The 12546-nt window shown below is 57.9% G+C and overlaps 1 protein-coding gene across 4 annotated transcripts in view; it reads left to right on the top strand.

Moving 5' to 3' along the window:
* The window catches only part of SRC (SRC proto-oncogene, non-receptor tyrosine kinase), a 28498-nt gene extending 17352 nt beyond the window's left edge, over positions 1 to 11146 (top strand). For all 4 annotated transcript variants that reach the window (XM_062642305.1, XM_062642302.1, XM_062642304.1 and 1 more), the window contains 9 exons: positions 3229 to 3327; positions 4207 to 4310; positions 5677 to 5826; positions 6105 to 6260; positions 6408 to 6587; positions 6666 to 6742; positions 7107 to 7260; positions 7386 to 7517; positions 7915 to 11146. In XM_062642305.1, coding sequence (XP_062498289.1) covers positions 3229 to 3327; positions 4207 to 4310; positions 5677 to 5826; positions 6105 to 6260; positions 6408 to 6587; positions 6666 to 6742; positions 7107 to 7260; positions 7386 to 7517; positions 7915 to 8123 — 1261 coding nt within the window. In that variant the 3' untranslated portion in view covers positions 8124 to 11146. The remainder of the gene's footprint in view (positions 1 to 3228; positions 3328 to 4206; positions 4311 to 5676; positions 5827 to 6104; positions 6261 to 6407; positions 6588 to 6665; positions 6743 to 7106; positions 7261 to 7385; positions 7518 to 7914) is intronic.
* The last annotated feature ends 1400 nt before the right edge of the window (positions 11147 to 12546 follow it).

The following is a 12546-nucleotide window of genomic DNA, read 5'->3' as shown; positions in this document are numbered from 1 at the left end:
AGATTATTACTATTATTATTGTTAGCAATCTTAAATGCCAAAAGCCCTTCTGCTGCCCATAGGGCAAGGCTGGGAGGAGCGGGGCTGGGAGGAGATGGTTGCCCAATGGTTTTGTGGGACAGAGCAGGGAGCCCCTTCCTGTGCCAGGGCTCTGCTCTATCCAGCACTGTGTCCAGGAGCTCTGAACCCAGCCTGCTTTCCTTGTCTGTGCCTGGCACCCCCCTGCAGTCCCTTTCCAGTTGGCTCTCTGCTCCTTCCTGGCCTTTTTTGCTTTTATTTTTGCATTTTTAAATGTTACTTTGATTTTTTGTGAGTGGCTCAGGGGACTCAAGCACTTCTTTAGAGATCTGGCTCCTGCTTGTTTGCTCCCCATCCTGGTTGTAACAGCACACCCATCACTTGCTTCGTAGAGCAGGGCTGGAAGATGCTCCAAACCTGATCCTGTATTAAACCCATGTGTGCTCAGTCCTAACACATGGCATACACAGTCTGGAGCCTGGCAGGAGGAGCCAGTGTCAGGTCTGTGGGGTCTGCAGCTCCTGCTGGCCCCTCCACTGCTTCCTCCCAACCTGGGCACCCAAAACAGCTCTGCACGGTCAAAGGGTGGAAAGATGAGGGAACATCCCGGGGGTGATATTTCTGCTGCAATGGCTGGGCAGTGTTGCACAAACATGTTTTCAGTCTGATCCTTGTTCTCCTTGTTCCAATGCTGTTTATTAATGGTAATTCATTTAATCCATGAAGTCCAGGATGTGCAGGGCTTCAACGCTTCAAGAAAAGCCTAGATTTGGGGGGTTTGGTGTGTCTTGCTTTCACAGCCTCAGCAGTGTGTTAGCCCCAGGCTTGGGTTCTGGTTTGGGCTGTTACAAAGTGAGCTCTGACCATTGGGGGTCCAGATTGGGCCCATTTAGGAGTGTTTTTTCTTTATGCTTTATACCACTTACAGGGTTTCCATCCTTCTTGTTTCTCTGCTACTGTTTGTCAAAGGCTCGGTCAGAGGGAAGGGTCGGGGTGTAATGGGCTCTGGGGAGCAAAAGGGCTCTCTTTGGCAATGCAGCCCATCAGTGGAAGTGCAGATCTGGTTGCTGACCTTCCTGGTGTCTGCTATGGCTGTGCGGATGGGATGTCTGCAGGCAGAGAGGCAGTGCAGGAAGCTGTGCAGTTGCTGCAGTGCTCAGAGGGGTAAATGTCTCTTCTCACTGAGTGCCTGGGGATGGTCCGGGAGCTGCTCCAGCTGCTGTGCTTTGGGGACAGCAAAAGGCAGGCGTGGGATGGATGTCCCCTTCCTCTGGGCTCCATGGGCAGGGCACAGTGGGTGCCCTGGGGGTGTTGGAGAGTGCTTGGGGTCAGCCTGGGAAGGGCTGCAGGAGCCCATGGCTGTGACTGGCCACCAGCAACTTTGCAGGGAGGCTGCAGGTTTTGGATGCTCTGAGAGGGCTGGGGTTGGGTACAGGAAGGGGAGAAGCCTCTGTGTCACTGCAGCAATCCAGCAGAGCTCAGGCTGTCTGCAGTGACCCTCCCTCAGCCTCCTGGATGGGCTGAATACATACACCCCCCCAGGGCAGAAAGACTCTCATGGTACTATTTCCAATGGAAGGAGGTCTCCTCCCAGCCAGCTGGCAGTCAGCAGGGATGTGGTGGGGTATTTTGGGTAAGATTGTGCAGGGAATTGTTGAAATGCTTTGTTTTGATGATGATGATGATGATGATTTATTTTTTTTCCCCCGCTGAGACATTTTTGGAATCGTTTGTGTTTGCTGCATTCCCAGCCTGCAGCCCTGCAGTCCGAGCTGGAATAAAGCCACAAGGCAAAAGCTGTTTTCTCCGGTCCCATGGGAAAGGAGCGCAGGCAGCCTCCTGTCCCCTTTGGAGCCACCTCAGGAAAGGTGGCTGGGCAGCAGCTCTGGCTGGGGAGCCCAAACTACCTGAGTGAGATGTGCTGGGGCTGGAAGAAGCTAAAACACCACCTGGGGCTACTGCAAGGCTGGGGGTGGGCTCCCAGATGGCTGCAGAGCCCAAGTCTCTGGGTAGGAGATGATGCCCAGAGGGTCCTCGCTTTCCCTCCCTTGACACCATCACAGGGAGCTGGGGGCTGTGTCCAGCTTCTCCCATCCACTCCAAAGCATCACTGGTTTAGCTGGGACGAGCAAAAGTCACAAGCTGCTGGTGTGTCTGGAGCAAGGATGGAGGTTTACACATCTGCAGGGGCCGGGGACAGGTCTGGATGTGGGATCTGCTGAGTGTTCTAGTGGTGATAGAGGTTGTGAAGGCTTTTCTGTGGAGTGTTTGTGGACGTCGTCCTGCCAAGTTCTTGCATCCTTGTGGTGCTGTTCCCATGAACGCAGTTTTCCCGTAGCCTCATCTCCCTCCTGGTCAGGATAAATTGACTCTGTCTTTGAAGGGTGAGCAGATGCAGGTGGTGGGAGGAAGCTCTGCTGGCTGTGGGGAAGGGGAAGCCACCTCCTGCTGTCCTGTTGTTCTTTATTTGTTGTCCTTTCCTGCCCTGTCCTGTGCAGGAACCTGCAGTGAGGAGGGCAGAGCAGTGAGGAGGCTCCCGCACCCTGCCAGCTCCTGGGGACATGCTTGGGGCCGGTGATGGGTCAGCCCCAGGTGCTGGGGATGGCAGAGGGGCTCCTGCAGGGCAGAGCTGTGCTCAGGACAAGCACAGTGGAGTGCCTGGCTCTGTGTGAGCTGCACTCATGGCTGTGCAAATGCATCTCGTGGTCAGGGGCTGCAGCCATGCAGGGGGCCTGTCCCAGTGGCACCCAAGCTGGATGGAGCTCACTGCATCCGCACTGGGCATCACTGCAGGATGGGTCTCACCCGCCTGCCCAAACCTCTGCCCCATCTCTTGCTTTTCTGCAGCCTGTGTTTAACAAACTTGGGGTTTCCTGGTGCTTTTTTTAACTACTGCCATCATTCTGTTGCTTTTCCCCATTGCCCCTTCCTCCCCTTGCCTGGTGCTGCCTTGGATCCCCAATGCTTCTCAACCTCCAGCCAGACCCTGTTGGCATTCAGGTGGCTCCAGAGGTATTTTGGCTCTGACTGCCCAATTTATGTTTAAAGCATCCCATATGTGGATGGGTTGCCTTGATACCAAGAGCTTGTCCACATGGAGCCACAGGCAGGGTCTGGCAGGAGGAGCTTTCCTGGCCAGGGTCTGGGGGCTGCGGGGCTGGCCAGGGTGGCTCCTGGCTTCACACTGAGTGTGTTTTGGTTCTCTTGCAGGGAAGGTGACTGGTGGCTGGCTCATTCCCTCACTACAGGACAGACGGGCTACATCCCCAGTAACTATGTCGCGCCCTCAGACTCCATCCAGGCTGAAGAGTAATTGCCATCTTTTAGACAGTTTAAAGACAAGGGATAGCAAACGCACCCTGAGTGCTCCTCCTCCCCCTGCCCCTCTCCTGGGTTCTTCCTTCGTGTTATTTTTGCCTGCTTTGAATTTGCAAACCCCTTAAATGTTTTCCAGCCTTTCTTTAAGACCCATAGCAGAGAGGTGCGGTGAGCTTGTGCCGTGGAGGGATGAGCAGTGGCATGGCAGGGGCCATGGTGGACCTGTTATGCTTTCGGTCTGGTTTTTAGTCTTCTGCATGGACACCCATCTATGTGTGAGGATGCTGCCTGTGCAGATCAGGCTGGGCACAGAGGTGACTGTCACACAGGGAGAGCAGGCAGGGGATGTAAGTCCCAGAGCAGGTGACACCTATGTCATAGGATCACAGACTGGTTTGAGTTGGAAGGGACCTTGAAGCTCATCCAGTTCCAACCCCTGCCACGGGCAGGGACACCTTCCACTAGAGCAGCTTGCTCCAAGCCCCTGTGTCCAACCTGGCCTTGAACACTGCCAGGGATGGGGCAGCCACAGCTTCTCTGGGCACCCTGTGCCAGCGCCTCAGCACCCTCACCCACCCCCAGGCAGCAGCATGCTGTCCCCCCCAACAAGAGCTCGAGGGCTTCAGGGGTCCTTGGAGCCCCTCCTTTGGGGAGGCTTTTGGAGTTCAGGCGTTCCATGCTGTGCGGTGCAGGCTGTTCCTTGGTTGATGCTGTGTGTGGGCATGGTGCACCCCAGTACGGTACCCCCGTGGTACACCACGGTACCCATAGCCCGAGCCCAGATACACAGCCTGTGGTCTCTGCAATGTGCGGTGGGGAGGCGATGGGCAGGCAGGATGCTGGGGCTGAGCCATTGCCTCGCTCTCGCAGGTGGTACTTTGGGAAGATCACGCGCCGCGAGTCCGAGCGGCTGCTGCTGAACCCCGAAAACCCCCGAGGGACCTTCCTGGTGCGGGAGAGCGAGACCACGAAAGGTGAGCGGGGATGGGGAGGACCAGCCCGGGGAGCCCCTCTCCGCACCAGTGGGGCACCACACAGAGCCCCCGGTCCCCTCGGCCACTGCATAGCCCCAGGTCTGAAGTGCACGGAGAGGGAGAAGGAGGAAAGAGTTGAACCTTGTGGACAGGACCAGCAGGCAGGATGCTCTTTTTCCTGTTCTTTAGTGGGTTTGGTGGTGTTTGTTTGATTTTGGGGTTTGGGAGGTGTTTTTTTTACACCCCCAAGGAGGTGGGTTTGGTTTTTCCTAGTCCCCAGTGGCAAAATCTTAGGTATGTGCTTCCTGGGCAGCCAGGCAGAGGTACTGCTGAATCTTTGGGTCCTTCTTTCAAATCTAATGATTCTTTGTCGCTGTTTTCTGTTCCCCAAAAGTGCAAGTTGTGATCTTCATGGGTCGGCTGCCTGAGGATGCTGTTTCTTACCTACAGATGTGGTTTAGTTTGCCTCCAAAAGGCACCTTTGGGAAAAGCTCCTTGATGTTCCTTTCTGTTTTGATGCCTTAAGCTTGCCACTGTTTAGTTTATCCTGGTGGAAACAGCTCATTCAAGCAGCACATAAATCTTCCTTTCCGTTACTTGTGGAGTGCAGTGTTGCTCTCCTGTGGCCAGAGGAGGGACAAGCTGCCACAGTGATGCCTGTGGTGGGATTTGTGGAGGAGGGAGTTGGGTCCCTCGGGCGCTTGGCTCCCCTCTGAGATGTTGGCGTTGTGGGTCAGCAGCTGCCCCCAGCCTGGTCCTGTCCCCTGCTTCTGTGTCCCCTCATTGCTGTCAGGGCCATGTTCATCCCTGTGCCATGGGAGCTGCTCACCCTCCTGCTGGGCCCCCAGAACCCAGTGGGGTCTCTTGCTTGGTTCCAGCATGGGGGACATGCTCCATCCCTGTGTGCTGGCTCCTCTGGGAGTGGGTCCCAGCCAGGAGCAGTATTTCTTGGGGAGGAAGCATCCGTGGTGCTGTGCACCGGGGAGAGGGACCTGGGGGGGGCTGGAAGGGATGATGCCTCTTGTTAGCATGGCTGATGAGGATGCTGGGGGAGCAGTGGGCATCACCTGTGCCCAAATGACTGACCCCACAGCCACCTCCTTCTGCAGCGGGGGTCTCCAGGAGACCCTCATCTCTGTGCCAGCCTGGCTGGGGGCGGTTGTGGTTACATGGTGTGGCTATAACCAGGCTGTGTGCCAGACACCCCCTCCCTGGCATGAGGAGCTGCTCCCCATCCTCTGCTTTCGGGGGGAAGCAGCAGCCTGCACGCCCAGTCCTACCCCCCTGCACCCACCCCCTGGGTGGGACCCCATGGGGGGCACCCATCTGTGGTGCATCCTCCCCAGCCCCTCCATCCTGCCCGCAGGTGCCTATTGCCTCTCTGTCTCCGACTTCGACAACGCCAAGGGGCTCAATGTGAAGCACTACAAGATCCGCAAGCTGGACAGTGGTGGCTTCTACATCACCTCCCGCACCCAGTTCAACAGCCTGCAGCAGCTCGTGGCCTATTACTCCAGTGGGTAGTCACTTGGGGTCCCCATGGGGTCTGGGGGATGCCCTGGTGCTGTGCCTGCCCTCAGTGCAAGATAGGTGCTGCTGGGAAGCCAGCATGGGGTTGGGGGACCCCAAACCAGTTGAGGGGGGATGCTGGTGAAAAGCTGGTTGGGTTTTAGGGGAGAGGGTGAGGGTTTGGGTATGGGGTCTTTGCGGTGCTTCACAGGGAAGATGTGGGGTAAAGATGTCATGTGCCTAAATGCCTAAGTGTCACCCTGGCGTTGTCCCCTCCTGTGCTAGAACACGCCGACGGCTTGTGCCATCGTCTCACCAATGTCTGCCCCACTTCCAAGCCCCAGACCCAAGGCCTCGCCAAGGATGCCTGGGAAATCCCCCGGGAATCGCTGCGGCTGGAGGTCAAGCTGGGACAGGGCTGCTTTGGAGAGGTGTGGATGGGTAAGGACCATTCCCACCCCCCTGTCCCCGTGTCACTGCCCGCATCCTCTCCCCAAGTGCCCAGAGCCTGCAGTGGGGTGAGGGAGCAGGCGAGGGATGGGCCTCCTGCCCCATACACGTGTCCTGAGCAGCGTGTCCTGTGCACAGGGACCTGGAATGGCACCACCCGGGTGGCGATCAAGACTCTGAAGCCCGGCACCATGTCCCCGGAGGCCTTCCTGCAGGAAGCCCAGGTCATGAAGAAGCTCCGGCATGAGAAGCTGGTTCAGCTCTACGCCGTGGTTTCAGAGGAGCCCATTTACATTGTCACTGAGTACATGAGCAAGGGTGAGCGCAGGAGGGATGCTGAGGGAGGCTGAGGTCCTGCGCTCCTCTGCACTGCTGTGACTGTGGTCTTCCTCACAGGGAGCCTCCTGGACTTCCTGAAGGGTGAGATGGGCAAGTACCTGCGGCTGCCCCAGCTCGTGGATATGGCAGCTCAGGTGGGTTTGTGCATCCCCAGGCCTCCTGCATCCTCTTCCAAAGGCAGTGGCTGCCCGAGCACCTCGCTGGGCTGCTGGGGCTGTGCCCTGTCGGGTGGTGAGGTTCTCTGCAGCCTCCCTGCGGTGGTTTCCACCATCCCCAATGGGTGCTCAGCCCAGAGCCAGGCTGCAGGCAGGGACCATCATTTGCCTGTTCCTGTTGCTGCAGACCTGTATCCATGTGGGTTTTGTTGGGCAAGCAGTTGTTCCCACACCCGAGGAGGGGTCTTGCTGGAGAGCTGCTCCCCTCAGCAGTGCTGGGTGCTCCCCAGGGATCCTTGTGTCACCCCACCAGCCTTGGTGCCCCATGTGTTGGTCCCCACAGATCGCATCCGGCATGGCCTACGTGGAGAGGATGAACTATGTCCACCGGGACCTGCGGGCAGCCAACATCCTCGTGGGGGAGAACCTGGTGTGCAAAGTGGCCGACTTCGGCTTGGCCCGGCTCATCGAGGACAACGAGTACACTGCTCGGCAAGGTGTGTGCCCGGTGCTCCCGGGGGGAACCAGCACCAGCACTGGTCTCTGCTCCCCAGGGCTGTGTGTTGCATCTTGACACAACACAAGGCCCTGGTTGCAGCCCCTCACCCTGCCTCTCCTGCAGGTGCCAAGTTCCCCATCAAGTGGACAGCCCCCGAAGCTGCTCTGTATGGCAGGTTTACCATCAAGTCAGATGTCTGGTCCTTTGGCATCCTCTTGACTGAGCTGACGACCAAGGGCAGAGTGCCATACCCAGGTGAGAGCTGGTAGCTGCCAGTGGAAGCCCCATCCCCATTGCAGTGCCCCAGTGCTTGCCCCCAGCACTCAGTGGTCCCAGGGCCATCTTTGCAGAGGAGCAAACTGGTGCAAAGTTTCCCCTGCACTTTGGGCAGGGATGGTGGGCTCTGGGGTAAGCTGCTCCTGCCCAGGTCACATCCTGCTCTGCTGGGGCTGGGTGAGCAGGGTCACAGCCACCGTGTCCCACTGCAATCCCCAAGCAAGGTGATGGACTGGCAGGGACAAGCGCTCTTGGGCTGGGGGATCACCAGGGTTTTCCCATAAGGCTCATCCCAGCATGATGTCTTCTGGGAAAGGTGAGGTGCAGGATGTGGCCTGGCTCTAATCAATGCCCTGTCTCCTCTGGCCGCACGCAGGGATGGTGAACCGGGAGGTGCTGGACCAGGTAGAGCGGGGGTACCGCATGCCCTGCCCGCCCGAGTGCCCCGAGTCCCTGCATGACCTCATGTGCCAGTGCTGGCGGAAGGACCCGGAGGAGCGACCCACCTTCGAGTACCTGCAGGCTTTCCTGGAGGACTACTTCACCTCGACAGAGCCCCAGTACCAGCCTGGCGAGAACCTATAGACCCGGGGCTCCTCCTGGCACCAGGGACGCTGCCATCCTCGCTATGGGGTGCCGGGGGCTGGATTTTTGTGGAGCAGCCCTGAGGCGGGATGGGGCATCGTGTCCGGATGCGGCCAGGAGAGGTTCTGGGTGTCCCCATCGCTCATTAAGACTTCTGGCCCGTGTTTAACGAAGCGGTGCCGTCCCGCTGGCAAGAGGAGCCTGTGGGTGCCGGCAGAGCCGGCTCGGAGGGCGAGCGGAGCATCTCTTGATGAGAAACTTGGCTTCTGGGAGACCTTGTCCCTCCCCAGCAGCTCTGGGGTGAGCCTGGGGGAACTGTGGGACAGCATCACCCCACCTCGGACACATGGCCCCGATCTCCTGCACTCCCTTTTTAAATCAGCACAAATCTCCCTGCCCTTCACCCATCCCAGCACCCCCGTCCTTGGCTCTGGTTCTCCTGGGAGCGCTGGCAGGGGCGTTTCACCATGGGGAAGGCACAACCTTGTTTGGATGGGGTGATGCACTGGTGTGGGTGGCAGCAGAACACTGATGACCCCTGTTCCTCGGGCATCTCTCTGGCACTGGGAGTACGACATGTGGCTGCTCATGGCGCCGGTGACCAGAACCATCCCACGGGAGCACCCGGGTGCACGTTCACATCTTCCAGCTGCATCTGTTCCCCCAAGGGACCTGTCTGTTTCACATGGGAGCAGCACTGGGGGTTGCCAGCAGAGCCCTCGCCCAGCCCTGTCACCCTGGCGGCACTTTATCCCACTGAGCATTCCTGGTCTTCCAGCCGCCCCTGGGAAGTTCACCACAGCCCCCCCCCCCGCCGCCCTCCCCAGCTCTGCCACCAGCAGCATCCTCTGGGCTGGCCCTGCCACCAAAGCCGGTGCCACCACAGGCTGGGTGCGTGGCACGTGTGGCTCTTCAGGGTGTGTGAGTGTTTTGGGGAAATACTCATCTTTCACAGATGCTTTTGTCCACCCCGTATGTTTTTAGCTGCCTTCCCTCTACCCCTCACATCTCAACCACCGGGCTGCAGTCCCCATGCAGTGGGAGCATCCGCAGCCATGGGCTGCCATCCTGGAGGAGAGTCCTGGGGAACGCTGTGCTGCGCCATTTGCATCCTCTTCTCCCCCCTGCTTGTTCCCAAGGGCCTCAGCCCTGTTTCGGTGGTGGGTGGCTCGCCAGGCTCAGTTTTGCCCCCCCCCCCATCCCATGGGGCTGAACCCCAGTGGGGTGCCACCAGCCCCTGCGCTCTTCTGTCCAGCACCTGCTTGTACATAGCCCCCAAGCGGTCCCTGCACCCTCCCAGACATTGACTTCGTTGCATGTGTTGCTTCTTCCCCTCTCCTGTGGCTGCTCCCAGCTGGAAACCCTTTGCCATGGTGGCTCACGAGGCTTTGCTCCATCACCTCTTGGGTCCTGGGCCTCCTGGCTCAGAAACAAGCTGGGGGCTGTTTGGATGCTCTCCTGCACCAGGGGTGGGATGGGGACTGGGCGAGGTGATAGCACACACCGGTGTGAAGGACCCAGGAAGGGAAGCCAGCAGCTTTACCTACCTCTTGGTCCTTGGGCTTTCTTTGCCACCCCATTACTTGTGGGATGGGGTTTCCCCCCCAGCACAGCCTCCTTGCAGGCAGCAAATCCCAAACCATCTTTCTCCAGCCCTTGCTGCAGTGCCAGTGTCCCATGAAAGCCAGGTGGAAGCTGAGCATGAGCATGGGAGTGACCAAAACCACCTCCCAAACTCGCACCAGAGCAGGGCCCAGGCACGCCACTGCTCCCACAGCTCGCCGGCCGCTTATTTATGAACCAAGTGCTCGTTGGGTTGGTTGGTGGCTCCTTTTTAATGAGTAAAACCCTCAAAATCGGCTTGAACAGACTGCAGCAGGATGGAGAGATCCTGCTGGCTTGGAGAACAGTGACTGGTTTAATGGATTGTTGGTTTTTAATCATCTGGGGACTTAGAGCCTTTTCTCCCCACGCTTCCTCACAGATTTGCTGTGCCTGCGTTTGGGCAGGGACCCTCCAAGATGTTCTGGGTCTTCCCATGTTTGCATCCCTGAGACAGGCGGCTGCTGCATCCCCATCAGCGCTGCCAGAGAAGCCCCGTCCCAAGGGGTGGCTGTGCCATAGCTCTGCCTGAGCGACACAAAATCCCCAGCACCGGGAGAAACCCCTTAAAACCAACGTGCGGAAGCCAGATTTGACCCAAAAGCTGGGGGGAGAGAAGGCAAACGCACATGTTCAGTTTGGCCTTTGGTTGTCTGCAGCACGTACGGGGTCTTGCACACACGCAGCAGGATGGGAGCAGGCTGAACCCGGTGGTTTCGTTCTCTGGCTCTTCCCAGCAAGCGGCAGAGCAGGAGCGCAGCCGTGGCGCAAGGAGCACCCTGGGCTGGTTTGATTCCCCATGGCTTTTGGCAAGCTCTGACGAAGGAGATGTGCTGGGGCTGAAGACAGCAGAGTGACCCTGGAGGAGCCCTGCGGTGCGAGGCTGGGGCTGTGTGTCTGCCTGTCCGTGTGCCCATCCATGCTTCTGTGGGACCCAGCGTCTCCGGACTCGCCGCTGCAGCCAGCAAGACCCAGAGGCTCCAGGGACGGAGCTCCATCACCGTTGTTTGCCACTTCTTTTTTTAAGCCAATGAACTCCAGAGGGGAGCCCCAAAGTGAGGATGCTCTTTGTCTTCCTGGGGTCAGTAATGTCCTACAAGTTACCCTCCTCTGCCGACAGCAATTTTTTAAGCAGTGTTTTGTAAGATCTCCAACCGACTATGCAGAGAACATGTGGGTCTGTGTCTCTCTCCCCAGCTCCCCTCTCCCCCCCCCCCTTTTTTTGGTGTCTACGTAAAATATTTAGCTTTTTTTTTTTTTTTTTTTTTGGATAATAATAAAATTTTGGAAAAAATCCCCTATAAAAAGGCCCAGCTTTGTGGGTGGTGGTGGGTGGAGATGCTCTGAAACCCAAAAGTTGATGTAAATACTTTGCAGTTTGATAATTAAATACAAACAGACCTCACGCACACAGCAAGAAAGCGTAGCTCATGTATGAGAAGACATCTCAGCAGCGCTGTGAGGGGGGCTGGTGGTTCTTGGGGCACGTGCAGCGCCTGTGTGTGGCTCCTGCTGCTTCCGATGGTTCTTCTGGCCAATGATTCTGGGATCTGGTGCCCTTCCGGAGCCATCCCATCTGCCCACGTGGGCTCGTGGTCCAGCAAAGCCCCAGTGCCTGCTCTTGCAAGAGGAGCCTTATCGCTTGTGTCCCTCTTGCTCTGAGGGACAGGGACAGCTCCTGGACTGCTCCGGTGGGGACGCGTTGCCATGGTGGGGATGGAATCGAGCCAATGTGTTCCAAGCTGAGCCAGCCTGCATCACCGGTGGGATCCCAGCCAGAGCACCGATGCTGTGGCACACACCATCAGCACATAGCATTAGCCACGAGGGACCCATAGGTGCTTCCCAGCCTCTGTGTGCTGGGACACCCGGGTTCCTGCCCATGGTCCCACAGGTCTGTGGGTGACAGGGTGACAGCAGGCAGCAGAGCCAGCTGCCAACCCCCATCAGTTGGGCTGGGGGGGGAACAGGATGAGGGGCAGCCCTCCCATCAGCACAATCGGCTTCATCAGCAGCTACAAGGAGCAGGCCTGCTTTGGCGGGGTAATTAGGAGCTGATTGGGATCCCTCAGTCTGTGATTAAGTAATTGATATATAGCACAGTGTGGGGGGAGCAGCCCCTCTGAAAGCAGGGTTGATGCTGCTGTTGCTCCTTCTCCACCACCATAGTCCAGGGTGGTTTTAGTGCTCCAAACCCCTAGGTCTGCCTGCTCCTTCCCCCTCCTCAGGCTGGTAAGTGGCTTCAGTCTTATCACCTTAAATGTTTCATGCTTTATGGTTTGCTTCTCTCTAAAGCATCTGAGTGACTGAGGGATTATCTGTGTGTGATGTGTGGGCAGGGGTGGGTTGGTGAGGTCATGCCTAGGAGGGAAGCAGCAGCCAAGGCTCCTCCAGCTCTCAATTTTGCACCTTTGGCGTTGCTGCTGGGGACCAGGGCAGCCATGGAGAGGATGTGCAGAGAAGGAGGAAGAGGCAGGGGTGCTGTGGGGAGGGCAGGGGGCTGCAGTCCAGCCTGAGCCCTGGGGCAGCGTGTCTCTGGTGAGTCATGGCCAAGGGATGAGGGGGATGCATTCAGGACTTCCAAGCACTGCCTAAGGCATCACTCTTCTAGTTATCCCCTTTGCCCCATCTCTGCTCCTCGGCCTCAGTGGTAGTTGAAGCATCTTAAAAAGACGGTCAGGGCAATCAGCAGTACCTGCAGCCCACCCTGGCTGTGCTTGGTGGCTCGTGTGCCATGGAGTCACCTCCTTGGTGACACCTCTCTCTGCTCCTAAGCTCTCTGCAGAAGCCAACCCTGTGAAGCAGTATGGGAAGGGGGTGA

The sequence above is a fragment of the Pezoporus occidentalis genome, unplaced genomic scaffold, assembly GCF_034315485.1.
Source record: "Pezoporus occidentalis ecotype Australia unplaced genomic scaffold, CSIRO_AGI_Poc_V1 ctg70, whole genome shotgun sequence".
Lineage (NCBI taxonomy): Eukaryota > Metazoa > Chordata > Aves > Psittaciformes > Psittacidae > Pezoporus > Pezoporus occidentalis.
Note: the sequence above shows the minus strand (reverse complement) of the source record. Positions and strands in the feature narration are given on the sequence as shown.